We start from the raw sequence: 27,425 nt of genomic DNA, 5'->3' as shown, positions 1-27,425 counted from the left end.
GGTTTGTTAGCATTTACATAACACAATGTGACCTGAAGTTCCACTCCCAGAGCATCAGAAATTCCTGCGAATTGCATTTTTATTTTGTGAAGTATGTATTTATAGCTACATTACAATGTAGAATGATTGAAGTGAAAGTTAGAAAATGCATCGTAACTATTTTCTCATGTGCATATTTTTATACTTTGTTGAATTATTTAACTTTTTTTTTAATCCTGAATATCCTTACTTCACACAGCACAGAGTGTGACTGAGGGATCAGTCATTTAGTGAGAATCTCTTCAGTACTGGGTTTTCCTGTTCATTCACTTACCTGTTCATATAATCTTACAACACAATATCTAATCCTGGATCTGCAGCAGAATTATCTTTGCATGCCTTATAGCTGTAGCATCTGAGCACTACAGAAATACTAATTTACCTGCACAACCCTCACATGGATGATGGAATACTATGCCCTTGCCATTTCACAGAAGACAACTAAGGCACAGGGACATTAAATGTTTTCTCATTTTATTAAGGTTATCAATTTAACACACACCATTTAGTTTTCCAAAGTACTTGAAAACAGAATTTGATGTTGGAAACACAGCTCACATTGTCTTTGAGTGAAGCAATAATCACTTCTAAATATTAGAACCCAAGACATCAAACTGAGTAACCAGTGAATGAGACACACATATTTGACCCCTGACTACAAAAACTGTGGTTAAGTGTCTTGAAAGAAACATTTTTGCACATGGGCAGAAGTTTCAAGGAAACAACAAAGTATGTGAACAACCTCATCATTGCCCCCTTTTTTTTGGTTTTCCATGTTATCTTAGGAAAGATAACATGTTATCTTCCATGTTATTTTAGGACAGATTTCTAAACCACTTGACAATGCAGAGCTTTTGTTATATTGATCCATATTTGGGTACATTAATAGGCCTTTGAATCTTCAGGCCTACTGCATGTTCTGCTGCCATGCTGAGAAAAAAAAATTGTTAATTGATAGTAACAATGGCTTTTCATTCTAATCAAGAACAGCACAAGGGGGGGTTAAGATACCTATTTTCAGGGACCTTTTCATCACTTCTGCCAGAATGGTTTTCTGTTATCCTTCTGCCTCCAGTTCTTACATGTCCTCTGTCCCCACGTTTGTCAGATTTCCATATTCCCAGACCCTTCATTTGTGCATTCCACTTCTCTCAAGGTTCTCACTGTAGTTTCCTGGCACAGCCTTTATATTTAATTTATTACACACCTGAGGGTGTTTCCCTGATTCTGTCCTGTCAGTAGGATAGATTCCTAGCTAAACTGGCAAACATGGAAGCTGGCACCAGCTTGCAAATTATATATTCACAAATAGTGTAAGTGTCTACCCCAATCTCGCCAGTTCAGTTGTATCTCTCCCCACTCCATAGTGTTTTACTGAATAGGGAACTGGAAAACCATAAATTAATGCATCATAATCTTCAATCTGTTTATTCTTGCAAAGCATTTATAACTTCAGAGATTTCTTCTAGGATCTATTCTTAGCCAAATACTTTTTTTTTTTTCTTTTTTTCATCATGTTTTTGCTGCTAATTGGAACTTTCATTACACATGACTCAATGGTAATTTCTCTGAATTTCAATGAAGTATTTGCCAGTGTAGTATAACAAAACATCTCCACCATCCCTTGCAGCTTTTTCTAACCTCAGCTGTTACCACTATGAGATCCTCTTCAAATAAACTAACCTTTACCAAGAAGCCTTCCTTGGGGGATGGAAGTTTCACTGGATGAGTAATGGAAGGCTCATTCTGCATGTGATTGCGTCAGAACAGCACATGCAAAGAGTTACAGGAGCCTGACAGCTCCTCAGCAGGCTACTGGAAAATGAGTTACTAACTCCCCCGCGGCACAAGAAGTCCCCTAACCACAGCTTCTTCCAGGGTGAGGTAGCTTGGCCGTCAGCAGGCCTGGAGAAAGTGTTACGCCACCAGATCCTAGCTCAGCTGGCAGTTGTTCTTTGAGGACAAGAACCTCAGCAAAACTCCCAAGACCTCTTGCAAGGTCAACAAACAGTATGTGTGATGGGAGACAGCTTAGCTAATAAATTGAATAAATAAAGGTACCAATGGGAGACAGCTTAGCTAATAAATGGAATAAATAAAAGCACTGCTGGAGTAGAGTTATATTGCAGGCCTTGAAGGCTATTTTTTTTTGGTAAATATCTGGCAAAGAATGCTGCTACTAAATGACCTGTTTTCTAATGACATAGTGTGTGTTTTCATAGTAATTTATGTGTATGTTTATAACTGTAGTAAGTAAATTGCTGAAATGCATTGAATGTACTAGTAGGTGCTGCCTGTTGGTTACAGATGAAAAGTCAGCACGTTTTTGAAAGCTGTCCTTATGCAGACAAAAATATGTAACAGTTGGGATAACTATACAGTTGTCTGTGTTGATTTTAAGTGTTCAGAGTTCAGTGGTTTAATTGCAATGCCATTTTTCTTTCAAAATACTTTGTTGGTGTGCTGAGGTTAAATTCTGAACATAAGAATCAAACATGCCTATATTTTATAATGCAAAATACTACTGAGCAGTTAACAGAAAAAGATCTGGAAGTGGTTCCCAATGTTTGCTGTGTGAGATATAGCCAGTACTCCTTGCAAATAGTTTGTCAGCTGAAGTAGATAAGTAGATGGTGTTCCACAGAAAAATCGTATGGTTTCACCACACAGGAAACCAGGTTGTCAGTCTGTATTAGCTCGAAGATCAAAAAACTACAGCAAGTAGCTAAACTTGGAAACCACTAATTAAATGAGAATAACAGAATACATTAATGCACTTCTTGCCACATGAGTTGATTATTTTGTACATTTTTGGCAACTAAAGAAAAACCATATTTCTTCCAGATTTAAGGTAATAGGATCCTAGGAGAAATAAGCATTCATCATCAGGCCTGTGGGAACAGACCTCAACTTTAACCCCAAAACGTATTAAAGGACTATTCTTTCTCTTTTTACAGAAACTAATTATTTAAAATTTTTAAAATTCCATTTACATCACTTTACATGACCCTCTGTCTTTTATATTCAGTCTGTTACAAAAATTAGATTGTACATCTAATTTTTGTCTAATACATAGAAGTGAACTATTTATTGCTTCAGCATTAGATATAATTCATTATGTGAGGAACAAATATGACCATCTTGTTTTAATAGGTTTTGAAAAATTACCATCTTTACCTTCTAGTCCTCCTTCTGGGTTTTTTTAATCACCTTTTTTACTATAAAAGCTGTCTTTGATGTAGTCTTTTGGAGGCAAATGATCCAAAAACTTGTTTATGAAGCACAACTTCATACAAATTGCCTTAAAATACTTAAACACACAAATTATGGATGCTTTATACTGAAGTCCTCTTTCTACAATCGTTTCTTGGGAAGACATTGGGTTAGATGTGAAGTAATGGAGGTCCTTGATAAATAATTTCTGCACCTTTATAAATAATTTCTGCAGAAGACAATTTCCAAATAAACTAAAAACTGTTGTGTCCCACTGAAAGATAAAGTGAGAACTGGGGACCTGGTGGATTTCTCTTTCATGCCAGTCCCTCCACACGTGATTTGTGGAGCATGAGGGGCACAGCAGGGGATCTAGGCTTAGGTATAAAAAACAATAATCAGAACTGCACCATGGCACTCTCTCCAGCCTTTTTTCCCCATTGTTTGCAGAGGCAACAATTGTATCCATTACCAAGGTCAGTGGTTTGGAGAAACCTGGAAAATAGCAGCTACCAGAAACCCACTAGAATAATATCTCCAGCAGGTGATAGATTAGTTGGAACAAATTGGAACCATTGCACTTCAGCAATCCTGGTTTCTTTCAAGCTGTTTTAAAAATGTCGTCATTTTAATACACAATATCAGCCCTGCGGAACAGTCCACAGCAGGTTAATTTGAATCATACGATGTATCACTGCCCTCAGCTGACATGAGCTCCGTTCCATGTGTGAAGCCATAATAAATCCATTCCCAACCGAGGCAAATTCCCTGTGAGAAGGTGAACTAATCCAGGCCTCACACTGGCATGTTAGCCCTCCGTAATTGAAAGCAGGGCCACCTGTTCCCAGCACAGTTAGCCTATAGAGAGAAAATTAGCATTAGATCAGATACTTAATATATTGAAAAATCATTCATACTACTTGCAAGTTCAGCTGTGGGCTGCTTAGCATGACATCATATATAAACCTAGGAATGTGCCCACTTGATCCCAGTTTAACAGTTTTGTTAACCATGGTGTTTGTTAACTTTGAAAGGAGAATTTTTTGATTTAATGAGAGCTGACACGTGAGAAGGGGAACTAGCCAGGGTGCAGACTTTTCTAATTAACTCTGGGTCATTTGCAAAACTTTTGAGCTTTCTAGTAGGTTTTTTTTTCCCTTTGCTCTTTTACAAACAAGTTTTTAAAGCACTGACACTGTAGCCATGAAATTATATTTATTTGATTAAGAGGGCAAAGAGAAATATTCCAAACAGGTGTACCAGCCTGTAGGTATTGCTTTGGATTTGACACATCTATTGTCTGTAATATCAGTGTAATAATGAGTAAAATCATCAAAGTACCTCTCTAAAAACAGTATGTACAACACTTTAAATTTAGTTTCTTATACGCTTAAGTACAGAAAATGAAAACTGCACACTGGAGCCACATGGATAAGTTGGAAAATATTTTCTTATAATCTTTTTCTGTGTATTGGCATTCTTTTAACACTTATTTCAAACATTTGCTCCATTTTCTGAAGCCTTTTTTTTCCCTCATATGTGTCTTAATATAGATGTATTATTCAGCAGCTAAGCAGAAAATAGAGAGTTAGTATTTATGGATTCTTTTCCACAAACGTGCTCCATGACCTGGAACAATTTATTTCGTCTCACTGTATTGTGCTTCATCTTCCCTGACTCTGTTGAGAGAGTTAATGTTTCCCTTAGCCAGGGTTTTCCTTTCATGATAGTGCCTCCCGATGCCCCCATTATAGTTTTTGGCCTCACCACCCAGCCCTTGACACACTTCTGAGCTGTATTTGGTAGCTGCACAGTTGGTTAATTTCAGTCAGCATCTACTGAATAGCAGTAACCCTCTATTGTTTAATAATGGTATCTTCAGCCTTTTTGACCTACAACAATTTATCTTGGTTTACTTGTGACGGTTTTAAAAAATTAATAGAATTGCATCACTCTGAGCCTTATCTGAGATCTCAAAGCTGGGCACTGGCTAGCTGGAGCTGTTAATGTCAAAGTGTCACCTTCATGTAATGCCAGTGACACATTAGGTCATTGAGGTGGATGTTGTTCCCACGGGGGAGCACCTGGCACAGCTCAGGGTGCTTAAGCTTCCTGAAGGCTTTAGTTTGCCCTATTGGCATTGGGGAGCTGCTTCTGTGGGGCTGCAGCACACAGTCAGCAGTAGTAGAATTACTGAGCACTGACTACCAGTCTCTTCTCAACTAACTGGCATCTGTCTCACAGAAGCAGAATGCGAGATGGACTGCAGATGGCCTCTGAAGCCTTGTCTCAAGTTTCCTCCTCGTTTTGCCTTGATCCAAATTGGGAATGATGAATTGGAGGATAAAAACAACTCATTTGGATTCTTCTTGCTTTTCAATTTCTCTTAATTTGGGTCTCTTTTGATGCTTGACCAGACAATTGAGAACAGTGCAACTGGTCTTTTCTTTACATGTCTCTTTCCTATTTTTATAAATTTAATTTTTGCAATTCAGCCATTAGCCTTTTGCTGAAGGGCCACCCTGACTCCAAATCAGAATCAGAGCTCAAGATTACCTTTACCTTCCTCATATTTCCTCTAGTTTAAGTCCCTACATCAGGATGGGTGGCTGAGGGAGAAAGACTATCGCTGTTGGCAAAATGTTTCATGCCATTGAAATGTTTCATTCTGCTCCTCTCCTGTTTAGGACTAGGAAATTAAATCATCTTAAGAGTTTAGGATAAATAGTAGTTTTTTCTATAGAAGTACTGTATATATTAAGAAGTTTAATATTTTACAACCGTCTTGGGGAAGGGGAGAGTGAGATCCATGTCCAGCCTCAAGGAGAAAGACCTGGCCTTTTCTGTATTAGCTGTGAGAAATAAAAGGTCCACTGCTGAATGAGGGTTATGGAAAATGAATCAGTTCTTAGAAAATGGCATATTTTTCTCTGTCATATTTCAACATTTCTCAGTCTTTAAAAAGATCCCAGTCTTATAAATGATAGAATCATTAAGGTTGGCAAAGACCTCCAACATCATCAAGTCCAACCTTTGACCTAGCACTACCATGGCAACTAAGCCATAGCACTAACTCCCATGTCCAGTCATTTCTTGAATATTTCAAAGGATGATGACTCTACCACCTCTCTGGGCAGCCCATTCCAATGCCTGACCTCCCTTTCAGTGAAAAAATTCTCCCTGAACTGGACTTCCTATGGTGCAGTTTGAGGCCATTTACTCTTGTCCGTCACTGGTTGCCTGGTAGAAGAGGCCACTCCCCACCTGGCTCCAGTCTCCTTTCAGGAAGTTGTTGAGACCAATAAGGTCCCCCCTGAGCCTCCTTTTCTCCAGGCTAAACAACCCCATCTCCCTCAGCTGCTGTTCATAAGATTTACTCTCCAGACCCTTCACCAGCTCCATTGCCCTTCTCTGGACGTGCTCCAGCACCTCAATGTCCTTCCTGAACTGAGGGGCCCAGAATTGGACACAGCACTCAGTGTGCCCTCAGCAGAGCCCAGTACAGGGGGACAATCCCTGCCCTGGTCCTGCTGGCCACACTAGTGCTGATCCAGGCCAGGATGACACCGGACTTCTTGGCCACCTGGGCACACAATGTTCAGCTCCTGTCAACCAGCACTCATGGGTCCTTTTCCAAGATGCATCTTTCTAGACTCCTTTCCCAGCCTGTAGCACTCTGTGGGATTGTTGTGACACAAGTGCAGGATTCACATTTTGCCTTATTGAACCTCATAGACTTGGCCTATTGATTCAGCCTGACCATATTCAGCTTATGGCTGATTTTCATGGCATTTACTTTCTGGTATTTAAGATTAAGAAAATACTATGGTAGTTTTTAAGTCATAGAAGTGGTAACCTTGTGTACATTAACTTATGGCAAGTATTAGACTAAGCCCACTGAAGCTTCCAGCTCCAGTAAGAGCTGGAATTTATCTGGACTGACATGCTAGGAGCTTTTGTTATTTTTGTGTTGCTTATTCATCCTTAGCCCTCTGAAAAGTGGTTTGAGTAATGTCATTATCCCAAGTTCACAGATGAAAATTATATCTTCCCAATACAAATTTGAATGTTATGGAGAACAAGGTTAAAGACTTACAACCCTGGAATTTTTAATCTGAAGCTCTAAGTAATAAAATGACAAAGAAAGAAATTGCTTCAGACAGAGATTTCAGAATGCTGCTCATAGCTTTTCTTTTATAGTTGTTATGATTTAGTTCAAACAGTCCATATTGAATCCATTGAGTTTTTTGTAATAGATTTCAAAATATATAATAAATGTAAGTAATATGATGACTAATGGGTCAAGTGAAGTTGGAACTTTTAAAATGAGAAAATAGCTGGAAACAGTTTTCAGGAAACTATTCCAGTTGATTTTTGGTCCCCCACAAGGTGTACATTAACATAAAACTCCGTAGAATCGCCTCTGGGACCTGAATTCCCTCTCTGATTTCATTATTCCAAAGTGTTTCTTTTTCCTCCACTGTTAAGTCATCTCCTGGTGTGGTGGGAGCATATAATAAGTGTAATTTATTTATATGTATCTAATCTCCTTTTAACTCACTAGGTATTTCATCATTCTGTTTCCTAGTTGCTGTTCAGAAATTGTGAAGGCTAATTAGAAACTAATAACTGAAATACATGAATTTACTGGGTAATCTAAAGAGAAGTAGTGAAGAAATTGATGAAGAGAAAAAGCAATTCAAATTCTTCGCTCAAATGCTATAGTGTAATCAAAAATTGCTTTGATACCATCTAGTTCAATTTGCTTTAAGCATAACAGAAATAACTCACCTTGATGCAATCTATTTGCAAGCACAGTAATTTCTTCACTTTTTTTTTTTTTTCCTGGAAATAGATAATGCCTGGCAAAATAACTTATTGCTAATATGTCTTAAAACTAAAGAATGCATTGGATTATAATTTTGGTAGCCAGTCACTAGCAGGCAAAGGAGGAGCTGATAAAACTGAGGAGTTAAAGGTGACATTGAGCTACCTTTTGCTCTGTCTTGATTCTGATGTAATTTTGGGCAATTCAAAGAGTAAGTTGAGTTACAGGAAGACTGTGTTTTCCTGTGGGTATAGAATATGTGCAGTGTTATGTGCTGTTCTTCCCAAAGTGTTTAAAATAATTTAAAAATACTGTTACACTCAAATTGTGCACCCCAAAAATTTTGTTCCAGTTGAATCTGTATGACTCATAGATTTTAAAGCTCTTTTTAGCCTGTTTTGATTGTCTGGTAAAGCTGTTGAATATCTATCTTAATCAAATCCTATAAATAGCTCTTCATATTTCATCAGTTTTCATTGTTCTGTCCATCACTTAAATATATTTTCCTTAGAAGGAATGTTAAAGTTTCTTTTACATTGCTAAGGATAAAGAAGGTCAAAGACTAAAGATTGCTCAATTGTGGGGTTTCTTTTCTTTTCGAACGTTTAACTTAAAATACCAAAGAATCTCTTTACATAATCTTTAGCCAGTTGTAAAAATAACCTATATCATTATGAGATGGTTAAAATACTTGCAGTGAAGGTTCCAAAGTTACATTTTCTGCAATTATACTTCTGGCTGCCACCACATTTCTGTCAGGGCTGATTTAGTGGATAAAAATAACTTCATACAAAACTTGGTCAAGTTATCAGTCATGACAAGATTTTTCTGTGTGACATGCACAGTTTCCAAACAGAAAACAGGGAAGTCATTTCCATTTCTCTGGTGGCCCTTCTTTTATTGCCTTCTTGGATGAGTGGCCAAGAGCAGTGATAAAAGCACAGGCTCAGGTGCCAAGTATGTTCCACCACTAAGCTACACCAGTGCCCTATGTCTTCTCTGCCCTGGCTGAAGGAAGCCCCAACAAGAGCTTCTGCCTCTGTGTTCATCTCCTTTTCCATCTTTCACACTCAGTTTGGGTGTGTTAAGCTTTGGGTTAAGCACTTGACACCTGTTGAGTCAACTTAGGTCTAAGTAGTTTTTGGGTGTCAGGGGGATTTGTTGGGATTTTTCCTCTTTTGGGATATATTACCATAGGAAACTGCTGGCAATTAGATGTGTATTAGATAAACCAATAAGATGTGAAAGTTGCCTCACCAAGGAGTAAGGGTCCTCCTTTACTAACTTAGGAACTTAATTATTTAGCAGAAAGCAATAAATAAACCTATTCTATTTAACTCCTTTATTACTACATTAATAAGGGAGAAATTTAAATTGATAAGGCAGTTGTTTGGTTGGTTTTTTTAACATTTCATTTTGAAAACACTCCTTTTCATCTGAGTACTGTAAATAAATTAATGTCCTAATGTCACATGGGTCTCTACTTTCTTCCTAACTCCTTTCTCTACTCAAAGGAAAGAGAGGCCCAGTGATGTCTGCATAAGAGGCAGGCAAATCTTGGGATATTCCAAGTGCCAAGAGTGTGGGGAGTTTTTCCAAAGTGTTATGACATTTTTCTTCCCATGGTTTTAATTAAAATGCCAGTACATAAGGATTTTGAAAAATCTTCCAAGTTGATCTTGTGTGGTTTTGGATGCCTGAAAATCTTTATGGAATCCCTGAAGTTGGAAAAGACCTCTGAGATCATTGAGTCCAACCTTTGATCAGCACCATGTCAACTAGACCTGGCACTTAGTGCCACGTCCAGTTGCTTCTTGAACGCTTCCAGGGATGGTGACACCATCACCTTCCCAGGCTGCCAGTTCCAGTGTTTAACAATCCTTTCCAGTCCTGTTTTCTTCTAATGCCCATCTTCCTAGCTTTGGTGCTTGCCTTCCTGCTAGCCCCACATATTAGCTAGTGTTTTGCCAGTTCCTAGTTTAGTGTGGAAGGCTTTCAGTGCAAGAGGAAGCATTTTCAGAAAACCAGTAATTGAAATTCTAAGTTAAAAATAGCTTTTCAGTCTTAAATTTCTGTTATCTGTAGCTTGTGGAATAGTGCAGACATTTTTCTAAGATTGTTTTGGGGTTTTTGTTCAGCTATGATGGATCTTACACAGCCATTAATAAATTTCTTTTATCTTTGTAGAAAATGTGCCAGATATTTTTGGGGGGAGGGGATCAGAAAAGTGCTTTGTCACATGCCTGTGTGCCTCTGAAATCAGTTTAAACCTGTGCTTAAAAGCAGCTCTGAAACTCTGCCCCTACAGCCCATTACCATTGGTGTAAAAATTTACCTAAAGAATGGGAGAATCCAGCTCATTAGTTTGCATCAGTGTTAAAAGTAAGATGTGATCCTGGACAACTTGAAACTAGTTTTGATGAAATATTCATTAATCTGTGTAAAACCTTCAACAGACAGTGTTTCCTGTATATATTTATAATGAAACTCTAAACTAAGTAGTGCTGTTTGAACATTTAATCTAGTTTAGATATATGCCCAGAATTTTAATCACTGTTGGTTCATGGGGTTGGGGTGGTGGCAGTCAAACAAAAAAGGGAAAAGCACTTTTCCCCCTAACCAGAATAGCTCTCTCATTACTAATCAAAAACTAAATTTGAAATGAAAAACCCTAAATACTAAGTTAAAATCTGGATTTCTCTAAGGAATTGTTACGTACTGATACTGCAGCACAGAAATAAGTTTCAGACTGCATAAAATCTTGGTTCCTACCTGTGAAATAATTCTGGCAATTCCTACATCTCAGCTACCAAGATACCACTATTAACAATGTTGTTCATATTAATTGTGATTCCTAAAAGTCCTGTGAGTCTCTTAGTAGACTGAGAAACACCAAAATCCTTTTTGGTGAGGAGACAAAAAACATTTTAAAAATAATAAGAATTTTTTTAAAAAAATTAAAAACAATACATTATTCCAATCTCCCTGGAAAATGAAGAAACCTAAATATACCTCAGTTTCTGTATTTGCTTTTTATTTCACATTTCATCTTGAAAATGCATTGAAGAGTGCTGCATATGAGCAGTGTAGGAAACAACACAATACACATGTTATTCACTCATTTAAATGTATTGAAAATGTTCACTGTTGGCTTTGGAGTTTAGTCAAATAGTTCTTCTGGATATAAAACTCAAGAGAATGTGAAGTATATTTTTATTCTGACACAAAAGAACTAATGTATCTACCCTCCTACACACTCAAATAAAGTGTGTGTCCTTCAGATAGCTGTGGTGATTCCTGGGAAGAAACGAGATAAAATCCACATTGTGCCATGTTTCTTCCTTTAAACTGTACATAGTGATGGTTGCTTACAGTATTTTTCATTCTATGATTTATTGCTAAAAGTATTGTTTTGTTATGTTTTAACATTGATTCATCCTTGTTATGAAACATGGTTGGTATATGATGGAAAAGCTATTTCCATTCAATGCCTTATATTTGCCCACAGCTTGAATAATTGCACTATAGATAACACATTTTTTCTCCCAATTCTCCCCTACAGCTGACATAAATGTGGACATATCAAAACCTTTGAAAGCAAATCTCAGTTTTGCCAGACTTGACCAAATAAACCAGTTCTTGAAGAAAATCATTGCCACAAATGAAGATGTGCCCAGGAAGGAGGCTGCTTCATCAGCTGGCATTATTCTGGATGAGGATGACACTTTGGTATCCAGACACCCCAGTACAAAGGACTTCCTACCTGCAGTGCACACCAACACTGTGCAAAAAGCTTCAATGCAAGAAAACTTATGGCAAGCCCTTTCCTGCTTCCAGAAGATTTCCATTCACACTGTTCAAATAGTTGCTTTGATGGAAACCATCCCACACCCCAGTAAACCTTGTTTGTTAGTCTCTTTCTCAAACCTCAGTGGGAGCCTGAATATTAAAAGTGGACATAAAACTGCAGGTAAGAGGGGTTTTTTTTATTGAAGTTGGAAGAGCTACTGGTTTGTGTAAGTGGTGGTCTAGTGACCATTTCAAAGTGTGGGGCATTGCAGGGAACTGCTTCAGCCAACATCATAAATCCACAACAGAAAATAGCAAATCCCTCATAGACTCTATTACCTGAGTTTTCCTTTCTGTGAGGGAGCACCCAAGAATGATTAATTCTGTAGTTAATATCCCTAGCTTGTAATTACTAATTTATTGATGGAATTCTGGCTGAAATAGTGGTTATGAGAACCACTCCTCTGGTATTTCTATAATGTAGCACATAATTCAAAGGGCAAAATTTTGACAGTTTTCACTCTGTAACTAGATTTTCTTGTTAGGACCTTTATTTCTGGCTTAAAAAATGTAAAAATAATTGTTCAGAGCCCTGACAGATGCTACTATGTAAATATTGGGTCATGCTGTTATTCTCCTCCAGATTTATGAAGTTTTCAATTTTTACATGTTTCTTCTGCACACCTGAGAGTCACACAGGGAAAACAGGCACTCTGGTCTCATTACTGAAGCACTGCAAGGAAACTTTACACCTCGAGTACAATTGACCAGATACCAGAGACTCATTTAAAATGGAGATATTTTGAGTGTCACTGTAAATTGCTTTATTAGTCTTTCAGTAAAATTAATAGGATGGTATATTTCCATGGTTTGGAGATGAGCCAGATCTAAATAGTTGGAAGAGTAGCTTGTGAGGTAAAATGATCTCTAGCTGAGAGGAACAAGTTGTTGGCCAGTTGAGGTGGTGATTTATTTCTTTTTCATCAGAAATATTTTTCCTCAGGCCAGCAAGTTTCAATTCTTCTTTATTGTATTAAAAGTTAAAAATGAAAATTTAAGGTTCATAGGACATGAAAACCTGTAAAAGTGCCAGGGCCTGAAACTTTTGATTTATCCATTAATAAACAGCAGTGCAGGCAGGAACAGTGTCTGCGTTCCCACGCTTTTCCCTTCGGATCACAACTCTAGCATAGAAGGCACTGCAACTGAGTAAAAGCCTTTATAATGTGCTTTAAATAGTTTTAGTTTTGTTTCTGTGTAATAATCCTCTTCCCTTCCATCGATTCCCCTCTATCATTTCTGCATTATCTGTCCCGTGGTACGTTATGGTGTCCACATCATGCTCCGATACATCAAAGCCGGGCTGCTCCGTCGCTGTTCTGTAAAGCAATTTGGCAAACTCACGCTGTATTTCGCTTACCCTGGAGGTTTTCATCCTCCCAGAAGGAGGACGTACCTTGCCTTGCATGTTAAGCCTCAGAAACATTTTCAGCTATGAAGTTCTGTTTCTTAATTCTTCTGGCAGTCTGAGGAAATCAATCTTTATTTTGCATGTTATAAGCCATACATGAATCTTTAGTATGGTCATAGTCTGGCAGGCGTTGTGAAGTGGAGCAATACTGATGTCAAATCTAATGAAAATGGACATTAGTTATTCTAAATAAAGAACTTCCATAACCAGACAATTAATAGACATCAACAGATGCTTTTCACATTTTTTTCCAGTTAAAAATGCTTTATCTCTACTTCATAAAAAGAATAATGCATTTGCATGAGGTTCTGCGTACTGTTGTGATGGTGTAGTAAATTAGGTCATAATTAGAGCAAAAGACACACTTCCACAAAACTGATTGAAATTGTCAAAAAATCTTTTAAGAAATTACTTAGGTTTTTGTTGTTGTTGTTGGTTTTTTTTTACAATTCTTAATCTGAATTTAAAGTGTTGATAGAAATCAAAGTGGAAATTACAACTTCAGGAGAGAAGATAAAATATTCGGTGTGGGGGAAATGGTATTATAGTCTTATGTTAAAAATCCTTTAGAAGAATACCACAGTTGCTAACTAGATTTGTTTTCTTATTACAAAGAAATAATGCAAGCTAACTCAATTTTTTAAAAGCTTGTGTCTTGAGAGGAAGGAGCGTTTAAATATCTCAGTTCTTCACTTCTGTTCTTTTTATAAAAGATTTTATAGATACACCTTTTGAGCTGAACAGGGTTAATGTCAGGAGTTTTTTTAAAGAATGAAACTAATACATGAATACTTCACTGTGTCTTTGATTTTACAGTCAAATAACTATTGTGACCATCTGCAGCAGCTGCATTTTACGAATTATTTGCTGAACCAAGCTAAGCGCAATGACAAAAGTAGTCATCTCAGATGTACTGTTAAAACAGAGGAAGAAAAAGGAGCATTGCTTGCCTTTTGTACAGTATGGCCATCTGCTGTACAGATGTTATTATATAGAATGACTTCAGATACAATAATTGTAGAAAATTTTCATTAAAACCTCAACAATTTGCACTTGTTTACTTGAATCTGCATAATCCCCAGTGAGACAACACAATACGCTTGGGGTTTTTTTGGTTCTCACTAGCTTAGTCTTTGATCCTTTTTGATGTGCTGACTTTAATAAACAGAGTTAAAAACACTGTTCAAAAACATCATGGAAAAAACTACAAAGGAACAATTATAGCAGTAGAAACTACTCTAATCCCTTACTTACGCAAGCTATTTTTAGTGAAATATGGTTTTTTACACATTTTATGCGGCAGTGTTTTATAAACAGTGTAAATGACCCCTTTTCCAGATGAGTTCTAATGCAGGAGATGAAGTTGTTTTGAAAGGAATCCTATTTGCTAGGAATTATTGAGCAAAAAAAAATCACAAGAATATATATTGTCGGCATTTTTCCTCCCTTATAGGGGAAAATAAAAGTGCATGACCTTGTGTATTGCTTTCATTTCTTTACAGCTGAAATTAAGAAGAAAGCTTGCTATCCAACTTTTTTTTTTAATTATCAATTTTCCCTCTAGACTTTACTGGTTTAATCATGGAAACTTAAAAGCATTCTGGTTTCATTTTTCTTCTTAATTTCTTTTGAAACTAAAAAGTTTTAGCTTCTGAAAAACAAAGGGGCTAATTAATTGAATGATTTCACTTCTAACAAAATAAATTGTAAGTGTTGAACACTCACATTGCAGTTGGATCAAACTGAAACACCTCTATTTCTATATATCTTACTGCGCTTTTGTACAACCCCAAACCTTTAGTGTGTCAAGGGACTTCATTTTTTGGACATTTTTCAGGTTTTAGTACAACAGTTACTTATAACAACATGATTACTATTTCTGTTAGAATACTTATGTTCCCCTCTGTACTCACAGTTAAATATTAAGTATTTTGCTTTTAGTAAAGTAATACTGTTGTAGACTCTGTTGCAGTGTACTGGCATGGCACAAAAACAAAAAAATAATAAAACAAAACAAAATCCCTTTTTAAAAAAAAATTACTTTAAAAGAGGTTACCATCATAGTTTTCCTGATGCCTTTAAGGGTAGGACTTTGTCATATTGATGTTCAATAAAACAGTTATCTCTAGTAATTTTATTTTTTGTGGCTTGGAGTTACAAGTTAAAACTTGTACCCAATTTTAAATACCAAACACTTAGCTTGACAGCTTATTTGTACTGTTGGTGAAAACCTCAACTGCAAGAACTGTTGTTAGTCCTGGTTCAGTAATTTTTGTCCTCTGATGTACATGGAATCTTCTGCAAACACTCAGAGCTTGAGCCCCATGTACCCAGTCAGATCTGAGATCGCTTGGTACCATGTTTGAGGTGTGTGACTCACTCCTTGACTGTCACAGGGGGTTAGAATTGAAATAGGTTTTAGCAAGAAATACTAGAAAACAGAATGTAATTCTAAACATATGGCTTTCAGTTAGTTTAGGTTTGTAGTTGAAATTAGCACTACCTACCTGCCAAAAGAGCAGATAAATTAAGAGAAGTTGAGGACTATTCTTTCCCCAAAGTGAAAGACAGCAAGAAGTCTGTAGCCTCTCAGTGGAGCCTTATTTTACTCCAGCTGGGCACGGGAGGGAGGTCGTGCTGCTCAGTGTCTGAACTGAGAGAGCTACGGACATAAAATATTCCAAAGATCATACACAGAATTCCCCAGCCCTTTCTCCCATATGTAGAGATGATTACTTTAGCATATAAATAAGGGGGAAAAAATAAACACTAGTTGAGCCTATGATAATTGCAAGTATTTTTACTAAACCTGAAAATAATTACATACTTGAGATACTTTACAGAACTTTTAGAAATTGAATGCAGATACGAATTGGTATAGCACAAAGACCAAACTTCATTTTGGAGTTAACTAACTCCCTGGATAAAACTCTGCTAAGGCGTTGTCATAGCCTTTGGATGCTGCAGATATGCAAGTTAGCCCATGGGGAAATAAAACTTTAAATTAGATATGACTACCTAAAATAATATGCAGCAGTAACAAGCCATTTACAACACCCAGAAGGCGTTTGTTACTTTTAGAAAGAAATATAAACTCTTTCCAACACTTGAACAATAGGAAATTAATTCTTTGTCAGTAAAAGCCAGAGGACAAACTAAATATTTAAATGGCCACTGAGGACTGAGGTGGAAGTGCAGCTTGTAGACAGCTATACAAATCACTAACAAACCTTAATGAATATTGGGTGTGGGCATCAGGGTCCTGTCAGATTTGACACAGTGTCCCAAGTAGCTTAAACCCAACACTCAGGGAAAGGTGGAGACCTCATCAGGTCTCTAACATCTGGGATTTTATTTGTCATTTTGGCATATCCTGCAAGCGCAAAAGAAAGAGTAAAAGGGGATTATCCTGACAATGAAATGAGTTACTGAATCTTGTGATAATGAAAAGCAGAAGAATTCTAATTCCTTTCTATAGTCCCTGAGGTGGAGGTGCGTTTATAGTTCTGCAGGAGTATAATGTAGGAGGGAAGAACAGATGGCCTAAAATCCATGAAACAAGACACCATCTAATCCCAGGACTGAGTACCACTATTAATCCTGGTCAGATTCCCTACTGATACTTTGTAATAGGGTTCAGAATTGCTACTGATGAAACTAGCACGTTAACTTCAGAGAGTTGAAAAATGAATAAGAAGTTCCTTGTAGGTTGTTTATTCAAGACAGTGTGCACTAATTTTGTAGAACTGCATTTGCTATCTGAGTAACTTAGCTTTAAAAGTGTTTCAGATGAAATTTGATTCAGAACAAATATTTTTGGGTTTTTAATCTGTTTAGCTTTTATTGCAAAATTAATTACTTTTTTTTGATACTGGAATTTCTTTTGAATGTGACAATAGGAGGTGATACAGTATTTACATGGAAGTCAATTTAATAGACTGTTTAAATTCACGAGAAAATAGATACAGCAGTGAAAGCTGGAAAAACATCCCTGTTTTCTTTATACATTCAATGCTTTCTGAGATGTTCTTCATCCAATGTTCATTTTTCAGTGTGAGGTATAGAGCACAGAGGTTAGACATTTTTTCCAGTCTTGGGACCAGTTCCCTAAGCTGTTTAAAATATTGATATACTGACATGTTTCTTCTTTGTCCATGTCAAAAATATTTTTAGGGATGGAATCACCAGCTTACTGCCCAGACAAAAGGTGCAATTTCATAGGAAATTCAGGTTATTGCAGACACACATTTCCACATGCTGCCTTGTGCTAGGCTCAGTTACTCAGGTCATTGAGTTGAGTCAGGGCACTCATTTCTCTGAAAACTAACCCAATAATAAAGAAAAGTTTGCAACAAGATTGACTCCATCAGCTGCCTCACTGGACAGGTACACTTTAATGACCATGCTGGCACAACTGAGAATACAGAGAAGTATACAAAGGAGGAAGGATTGAAGGGAGAAGACTGGAATAAGCGTGGACCTGGACTGTTCTTGATCCTCAGGAGCCACATCCCAAGAGTGCAGGAAAACCTGTTTGGTTTGTGTGGCCTGGGTGTATCTTGTCAAGCCTTGGACTTCCACAAGCATTGTCAACTGGGTTATAGAGGCCGAAATAGAGCTCAGCTGCTGCCATGCACTGTCTTCAGGATGGTTTATTTATAAAGAAAAGTTACCCTCTAGTTCATGGATGATTTAGTTTACTAAAGCAGTTAAAATTCACTGAATCAAGTCTAGAGCCAGAGGAGCAAGACATCAAAGCTGTAACTCTAAATCACTTTGTGGTGATTATATAGAGATACATTTTGAGTGGTATCTGCTATTTTGTAATCCTTTACTTGCTGGGCAGCCATTCAGGGTCTGATTTTTCAGTTGCGCTAAGTATCTGCAACTTTAAAGATCAGTGGTATTTTTAGGTACCAGCTATCTCCTGAAAGTAAGCCAAAGTTTTCAACTAGCCACCTCAAATTAAGATGTGAAAATGCATAGATCTTTTTCTAAATTGAAGAACATCCCCATGTCCATCTATGGAGCTGGAGTAAGAATGTTTAGCTGCTTTTCTGAAACCTGGTGGTATCTAAAAATAAAATGTTTATGATAAAAAAAAACAAGTACTACTCATATCAATATAGCACTTTGTTTTGAAAGCTGGAATCACAGATGCAAAATTAACACTATTTTTGTTGGTTTATGTTGTGCATTTTTCTCCACCTAATTGGAATAACATAAGGCAATATGGAGCTTTACATATATATTCTAAATTATTGTACTCCAAAGACAGCCTTGACCAAAAATTACAATCCCTTTGGATCTAAACTCTAATATACCCTCTGTGATCAGGCATCACAAATCCAAAATTACCAAATCACCAAAGAATTGAGATTTTTTCAGTTATTTAGTATGCAGTAGTGTAATTAACATGATGTACCTGCCCAGTTATTCTTTAAGGGAGATGAGCTCATTTCAAATAGATAACCATCTTTGACTTCTCTTCTGATTCATCACTGACCTGAACTCCATTTGAACCTTGTTAGACACAAAACAAGCAGGATTCCTGGCCTGAGCTATAAAATATAATTAAGCCCTTTTGAAATGATGTGTAAAAGAACATAGCTTTACCCCTACTATAACTACTACCACCACCACAACCAATAAAGTTAAATCAACCACTGCCTGTAATGGATTAAAATAATAAATGTTCCTGGATTTTAGTGTTTGAAGTACTTGAAGAAAACAGGCTCCCAGCAGCCAGTACCGCTGAATGCATGGGGACATTTATTAGTGATGAATTCAAGGGTTTGGCCTGTTTAAGATCATTACTTTCTGTTTACTGTGTGTTACACATCTCATGTTTTTACAGAGCCCATATGTGTCCTAATGTAATGCTGAAAAACTCTCTTTCACTAAAGAATAGCTAATTGGTAACATGTAGGTATTGTTCTCATGGGGAGAATGAGGCATCATAAGATTCAGCTCGATACTAATGAGAAATCCAGTGCGGTCAGTGGATTGTTAACTAAATCTCTCCTGGAAAATTGTTCTTAGAGTTGTTCTTTACTATACCTCACCATTTGTTTGCTACTGCTGTTTCCAGACTTGAGTAAATTGCCTGGCTCTTAAATTAACTGCAGTGTTTCTCCTATAATTATTTTCACAGCTTCGTTACCCTTTCTTCTCAGAAGATGGTTTGTCAAAGATACTTGCAACAGAGCATTGTAACTGTAGTATAACTACTCAGTTTGTGATGTATCTACAGTTTTCTTAAAGAGGAAAGAATTGTGTAGATAGTTGTACCAATATATTAGGTATAATGGCATATTTACATTTTCATAGCTGTCTTAATGTCACTGACAATCTGAAAGTAGCTACTGAAGTTACAAATGTGAAGAGCGAATGTTCAGAACCAAATACCACAGATTATCACTTTAGTAGAAGGTAGTAAGAAAAACCACTTGCTAATTGATCTTCAGCAGCAAGATTGTATCTCTGCCACCCAGACATGGAGGACCCATGGGAGAGCCTGGACTTCTTCCTTCAGAGGGCACCAGGATCCCTGGAGTGGGAATACATTCGACAGGCTGCTGCTGGCAGTGAGACCACATTGCTCACATGCCTCTGAACCAGCATGGCTGGAACTGTGTGCTCTGGGACACTCTCTTGCTTCCGAGCTTCTCCAAACTCAGAAAAGCAATTTTTTTCATAGTGCTATTGTTTGTAGCAAAGCTACTGGCTTTTCAAAAGAGAGCTAAGTGCCAGTTCAGTGCCATTCGTTACCTTTGTTAAAATAAATGTGTTTTCGTTTTCTTAATTCTCTTGTCCCCTGTTGAAGTTTGCCAATTAAAATCATATTCTGTGTTGCATTAGGTGACATGCAGTGAACCAAACAGCATTTGCAGCTAAGGAAGAGCAAATGCACAGGGAATAATAGAAGAAAGAAAGCTCCTTCTGTATTTCTAGTAATTTCATTTGGAGTTGATTCAAAGATCAGCACTGAAATGTTTTTGAAAACAAAAAGTCCATAGTTTATGTCAAAACATTGTCTTTCTCTCTGATAACCAGGAAAAACAGAGCTCTTTCTTAATACCTGTATTGCTTAAACCCTAAGTCATTATTACTGTAAGGCAAGGATTTTTTTAATATATTTGCTGCATCTATTAAAATGGACCAGCTCTTTCTTTTTCTATTCACGCAAATGGATTTATGCACACACAGGAGTTTAACAAGGATGAAGCCTCCTATTATTGACAAATGCTAATGCAACTCTATTATAATTATATATAAACCCTAATCTATGGGTAAAACTGTATAAGGGTACTCAGATTCTGTGAGATACCTTGTAAATCTTAGCATAAATCAAATATGTACTGACTAAAAAAAGATGTTAGAATATCAAAGTAAATGTCTTTAGGTATTTTTTTTTCACTGTTTTGTTGTGATGATCTCCACCTTTAATTTTGGAGCAAGGTAATTTCTTGAATATGACAAGCTAGCTATTTTTAAACCCTCCTACATTATTTCCAACCATATAAAAATACCTGAATATTCCTTTTGAGTATATGTCATCATAAAGGTAATCCTTCCAATAGCACACAGAAGCCTAGTCTAAGTTCTCTTCTGCTCTATTAGTGTAGATGTGTTTTGTGGTGCTGTTGTGTTTCTGGCTGGAGTCTGACAGGAGAGGGCTGGCAGCATTTTTTAAACACTGTCCAAAGCAAGTGCTTCATATTTATTAGTCTCTTGGAGGAGTATTTTAAAAGTCATGAAACTATTTGTTCCTAAAAGTAAATTATTGCACGTACTGAAAAGTGCATTGGTGTTCATGAGCCATAATCCAAACAGCACAAGTTAACTTCTATGTGTCACAGCAGTGAAGATATGAAGATATATTGCTTCTTTGTGCTGCCATCTCAAGTTCACTTCAAATGGAGACTTTGATTTAATCTGTTTAAACTGAAGGTAGACTTCTACAATAGAGATTTGTGAGAGATGCATTGAAGGACTGACTGAAAATAATGTGTGGGAAGGCAAAACCAAGGGGAAATTATTTTGCATCTTTACTTTTCTGAGGTGATTGCTTTCATCAGGGGAAGCACTTCACTGACTGAACATAAACTTTTAGGATTTCCATAGCAATAGTACCCTATTGAAACTTCTCTCAGACACAGAGATCTCTTTACTTACTATTGCTTTTTAAGATTTGTGCATACTTGTTCTTCATTTGTTTTCTTTAGGCTTCTTCTAAACATCACTTCATGCAAGTTTGTGTAAATGCTGTCTGTGTTGCATTTTTTTTAACAGTGAACAGTGGTTTTTTTATACTGAATCACTTCATCCCTGAAAGGACATGTAGATACAACTGCTAGAAAGGACGAGTGTGTGATTCTTGTCTGCACAAGAGCAATCTGGGTCACAGCAAGAAAAATAAAAATCTCTTACTGAGTTCCTGAGCTTTTCCTGGTATTTGTAGGACACAATCCATGGATGTGTCTTGTAATATTTCATGTATTGAGAACAAACCAACACTTCCTTATTCTTAATTGTTTCGTCATTTCTCATTGTTTGCTTAGCATTTGAGAAAGGCACTGCTGATTTTGAACCAGCAGTCTTATGTGCTGAATGCTCAGTTCTGCTTCTAAGCTGCTGGATATTGCGTTTTCTTTGTACTTTGTGGAGCTGAGATGACAACACAAAGAGTCTGCAAAGCATAATTCTTCCAAGTGTAATCCCAGTGAAAGAAAACATAAATAAAACCACTTGTATTCTGGCATTCCTTTTCCCGTTTTGTTATTTCTGCAACTTGGCACATACTCCAATAAAACTATAGGAAGAACATTTCTCTCCATTGAAGAATTGTGCAACTATTACCAAGAATTCATTCTCTTTAAAATCAAAATTCTGTATAGAATATGAAAAAGAAAAAAGAATTTCCAAATATTGTCGTGCCTTTTAAAATAACTAACCACAGCAGGGTGTCAGTGTGTGTTGATGCTAGTTTTCTTGATTATCACTGAAATTCAGTGTCAAAAACCACCTTGAACAGATCTGTCCCATAAGCCTGTTACCCATGAGAGCAGACGCAGGATTTCAGAAGCCAGCCTAAATAAAAAAACCCCAAAGCTAGGACTCCTCTCCCAGTCCTGTTGATTGGCATGAAACAATGGTTTGAGCCCTTGATCATTCTTACTAAACTCCAGCTGCTCAAGGGAGAGATGGTTGAGGTTTGTGGTTCCTACTCAGGTTGGACACAATTCAGCGCCATTATTATGGGCACTGTTGGACCACTTCCTAGTGCTTGCTGGTTTTTAAAAAAATATGCAATGTATTTCCTTCCATTACAAAAAATGCAACTTAGTATTAAGAAACTGTAAGCCCCAAGATGCAGACGCCTTCCCTGGATACTAGAAGAGATTCATAGGAGAAGTTTTACTGCATGGATTCAAAACAGTGAGTTGTGTTTTGGGGGGATTTTTCTACCAGCAAAATTATAAAAACATAAAATGAAACTTGAAACACCTGTGTGTAAGCCTTAGGTGGTTTTTTTTAAAAACTTTTGCCTTTTTAAAATGTCTAGTTTCATTAGAAAAATAAACTGTGTGCATTGTAAAGTAGGGTGACATCCAACATTCAGTGTGTTGAGTCCAAGTATTAGCACCAAAGGAGATAAAAGTTAAGCCAACCTCAGATGTAGTATTTTCCATATAAATATATGAAAGAAATAGAGATATTAGGTATGGTTTATTTTATTAAACAGTGATTTGCAGTAAGTTAAATTCACAAGAGCTGGGATATTTCTGGATGATGTTTCTATCCTCCAAATGTTTTTGTCTTTAATGAGAGTATGTAAGTTCTGTCATAAATGTAATCTGCCATTATCATTTTTAGGTTTTATGAACTATGTAAAGTTCAAAAGGTTAGGATATGAAAACTTTAAACTCTTTTCTCAGGAAATGTGCATTATATATTTTGAGATAAGCATTTGTTTTGAATTATTTGAATTCAAACAGTACCATTCTTCTTCTGCTAAGTACTCCTAAGTCTAGCAAGGTGCTATGTTATAGTAATTAACCTGGACAAAAGCAGAGAGAACTGTTCAAAATTGCTATTTCCTATCATGTTGAAATATAATCAAGTGAAGCAGATGTTCTTGTTCTTAATAGACTTTTTTTTTAAAAAAATCTTAGTTTAATGAAAAATGTCTCTTCTTATAAACCTTAAAATACTCAGAATGCAAAAAGTCGTGTTTTGGCAAATGATTCTTTGTAAGGAATGTAGATGAGACATACCTGCTCTTTAACTGCAAAGCCTGGTTGATAATGTGGGAAGAGCAAGCTAAGTAAAAAACCAGGAAATTGTTTAAAAAATTACAGATCTTGTTGCCCAGCTGTGATGCCCTTGCTTGGAGAGTAGAGTGATTGTCCACACAAGTATTTCCATGAAAGTCAGTGGGACTCCTTGTGTGAGTAATGGCTTGGGGGCAGGGATCCCCAGGCTCATGGTAAAGTGAATTTAGGAAATAAGCACAAAAATGTTGGGAGAATAGCTGCCAGTGGGATTAAATTTCTCTCTCTCTCCTTTTAGGAATCCATGGATCATCTTTAGTTCTTGACATAAAAGATTTCTTACTTAAAACAAGTCTCAAAGAAAGAGCCAAATCTCTGATAGGCCCTGTTTGCTGCTCTGTTAATGTGGAAGCCAAGTGGTGTAAGCACAGTGGTGATCCTGGCCCAGAGCAATCTATCCCAAAAATCCACATTGATTTGAGAGGAGGACTGCTGCAGGTCTGTATAAGATGCTTATGGTTGTGCTGTTGAGCTGGACTGGCTTTGGATGATTGAGTTTCCATAAATAAACTGCATGAAAGCCTTTGCATCCTACAACCAGTCTCTAGGTTGGGGATTTTTGCATGTTCAGTTTGGGTGGTTTTTATTTTACCTTGTAAAATAAATATCTACTCTTTCTTGTAAACTGTTGATTGAAATATTATGTACTGTGTTTTGGGTTGGATTTTATTTTTTCTTTTTTTTAATACTGCTTTAGCCGTGTATTTTAGCTATGTGTGTGTGTGTTCCTTAAAACTACTGGATCAAATTACTTAATATCTAGGGTCCTGTTCTGATGGGTGTGTGTTTGTCTGTCCATGATCTATATGTCTGTAATTCCTAGGGGTAGCCTTAAGAAGTGCATATCCTTTCTTTTTAAACTTACACTAATTTCTTAAGGGAGTAATTGCAAACTCTTGTTTGTAGCAATTAATACTCAGTTTTCTGTGCTATCCTCTCCTTTTTGAAAGTGCCCACGACTTAAAATCAGTCCAGGAAGCATGGGAGTTCTTGAAATGAAAAATAGATTCTGTGGGGCTTAAACAAGTGAACTTTAACATATGTCTTGTTTTAATTATTTTATTATAGTATCTATACACACCAAATGTTTTAAAATAAATACATAAATCAAGTATATAAAACACGAAAAGGAAATTTTGGCGTTTAATTATGTCATTAAATTTTTTTCCCAGAATTGGCATTAGAAGGTCTTAGAACCATAGCACTGGAAGTAGGATTAAGCAGATAATACAAATTTACAATATATATATATATATATCAATGAATAAAGTGAGTTTGTTTATTTGCTCCTTTTTTAATTTGTTTTTCACAGGTCCTTGGCTGACTACCTCTATGTGTTGCTAATAAAATGCCTTTTTTTTTTTTTTCCAAAATTTTGGGTTTTGACAAGTACCAAAAAAAAATCTATAAATCTCAGAAAGCCATTTACTATTAGGGACAATAAGCTTTTGCAGAAGATAATTGTTTGGTCTGGCAGAATAGATTTGAGAATGATGACAAAATCATTATCAATTCTACTTCAAATTAACTTATTTATGGCTAATGATTTTACCAGCTCTAAACATGACCTCATCTACCACTGTTAATTTGTATTGCAGCAGAACCTTGATAGGTTATGTAAAATCAGTGCCTCATCTCTGAATATTGTAGTAGGAGTTCCATGCCCTGGAGTTCCCAGCTGCCTACAAATGAAATGAATAAAAGTGTGTGAGAGAAAAATGTTCATCCCTCCTCTATCAGAGTGGCCTCTGACATTGGCCTAAGGTGACAGAAAGCTCCACTGGGGCAGTGCTAGAGTAGGTGTGGGACCCCAAGACCAGAGGTCCTCTAGAAACCATAGTGGAGATGCACTAAATTTAGGGATTTAACCTGCCTAGCTTGGGGATGTTTATCTCAGGACTGGCTGTGGCTGTGTTTCAAGAAGGTCTGTCTTACTTCTGTGGACTTACTTGTAGATGCAGGGCAAAAAAACCCTGCCTTCTTGGCAGCTGTACTACACTTCCATTAGGCATCTTTTGATCTTTTTTTACATTTGAAAATTGGTATTCCCCCATTGAAAATTTTGCACTACTCTTTATGTGCACACCTGACTTGTTTACTTTACTCACACCCTTACCATGGGCTTTGAAGTTACTGACTGGGGATTTTAGTTTCCCACACTGCTTCCAAGTCTAATTTCTGTATTAACTGCTAGTTGCTTCCTTGTCTTCCATGTTGCTTCAAGGCCTGCTTCTGCACATGAAGTCTAAAGGACTTGTCCCCGTTAATACTGTTCTCTCAAACAGGAGCTTGATTTGAAAAAAGCAGCAACATTTATCAAAGCTGAGAGAAAGGAATGCCTTATTGCCTTTTATTTTGCTACAAAGTGTGTGAATCTTCTGGAGTTTGCATGCCCAATTTTATTAGATATTTTTCTGTATTTCTGTTTTAAACTTTAGAAAACTTTGAATTTTTTAACTTTACTTGGAGGACTTACAGAGCACCCAATTCATATACTTCAATTTTGTGCTTAAGATGCGTTTTCATATGTCTTCTGTGTCAGGTTCTTTGCTGTGTCACTTGGTTTGTAAATGTATTCCAGAATTCCAGTTTTGGAGCAACAAGCTCTTTGAAGAGTTTAAACTTTGTATCTTTAAGGGATTTTTGTAATGTCTTAAACTGAGATACCTGTGACCAGTCTTACAGTTCTTGAACATGCAGTTCTTGAATATAACTTTTAAGATCTGTGGTCTTCCAGGCAGAATCACTATGAATTGCTAAATGGTAGGAATTAATTAAAGAACAAATTTGACAAATGGTTTTGTAAAGATATTTTGTTGCTTCTGTTCTTTATTTTAGCATTAAGAATGCTTGCAAGCAATTAAGGTGTAAGTAGAGCAGACTTGAAGCTGTATAAAGTTCCTGTTGGTTTGGGAAGATGTTTTTGCCTTCAAAAATGGCTGAATATTTGTATGTATTTTTTTCATATTATCTCTCTTTTTTTTTTTTTTTTTTCCTTTTTAAAGGTTTTCTGGGGTCAAGAGCATTTGAACTGTTTAGTTCTTCTCCAGGAGCTTCTGTGGCAGTACCTGACTGAAAAGGGCAGTGTAGAGACATTGATACCTGAACGTACATACCCTACTTGTTTTTCTGCAGAAAGGAATCAGGCTTCAAAAACTGAGCATACCTCAGATGATCTGAGAACAGGCCTGTTCCAGTATATACAAGATGCAGGTAAGAAGGATATAATTTTGGCTCTCTTTTTTTTTTTTCTTTTTTTCTAGATTATAAAGTAAAAACAGTAGTAACCTATTAGACATTATTTGCCTCTTACAATTAATAACTTTATATTTTTTGGAAAAGCAGTTGAAAAGACATCTGCTAGAATTAAAAAAAAATACTTTAGAAGACTTTTTTGATTTCTTTCTATTAAGCTGTAATGTTTTAAAAGTCAGGGAAATTGCTTTTTTATTTTCTCTCCTTTTGATCCCAAGGGATTTCTTTTTAATCACTTTGGTTTCATAAACCAGCATGTTTCTTTCTAGAAATTGTATAACAGATTATAGCTTTCTTTCATTTGACAGAAGCACAAAAGCTGCCCAGTGCCTATGAAGTTGTGTTTTACAATGAAACTGAGGATAGTCCAGGAATGATGCTGTGGAGATATGCAGAACCCAGAGTGCTCACTCTTGTAAGAATTAACCCTGTTCCTTTTAATACCACTGAAGACCCAGATATTAGCACTGCTGATCTTGGAGATGTTCTTCAG

General features: G+C 36.7%; 1 protein-coding gene across 10 annotated transcripts in view; it reads left to right on the top strand.

Moving 5' to 3' along the window:
* VPS13B (vacuolar protein sorting 13 homolog B) overlaps positions 1-27,425 on the top strand; it is a 438,627-nt gene that overhangs the window by 332,144 nt on the left and 79,058 nt on the right. For all 10 annotated transcript variants that reach the window (XM_083871399.1, XM_083871402.1, XM_083871397.1 and 7 more), the window contains 4 exons: positions 11,643-12,050; positions 23,916-24,115; positions 26,683-26,890; positions 27,241-27,425. In XM_083871399.1, the coding sequence (XP_083727525.1) occupies positions 11,643-12,050; positions 23,916-24,115; positions 26,683-26,890; positions 27,241-27,425 (1,001 nt within the window). The remainder of the gene's footprint in view (positions 1-11,642; positions 12,051-23,915; positions 24,116-26,682; positions 26,891-27,240) is intronic.

Source organism: Zosterops lateralis (assembly GCF_965231275.1).
Source record: "Zosterops lateralis genome assembly, chromosome: 1".
Classification (NCBI taxonomy): Eukaryota; Metazoa; Chordata; class Aves; order Passeriformes; family Zosteropidae; genus Zosterops; species Zosterops lateralis.
This window is presented reverse-complemented; position numbering and strand designations above follow the sequence as displayed.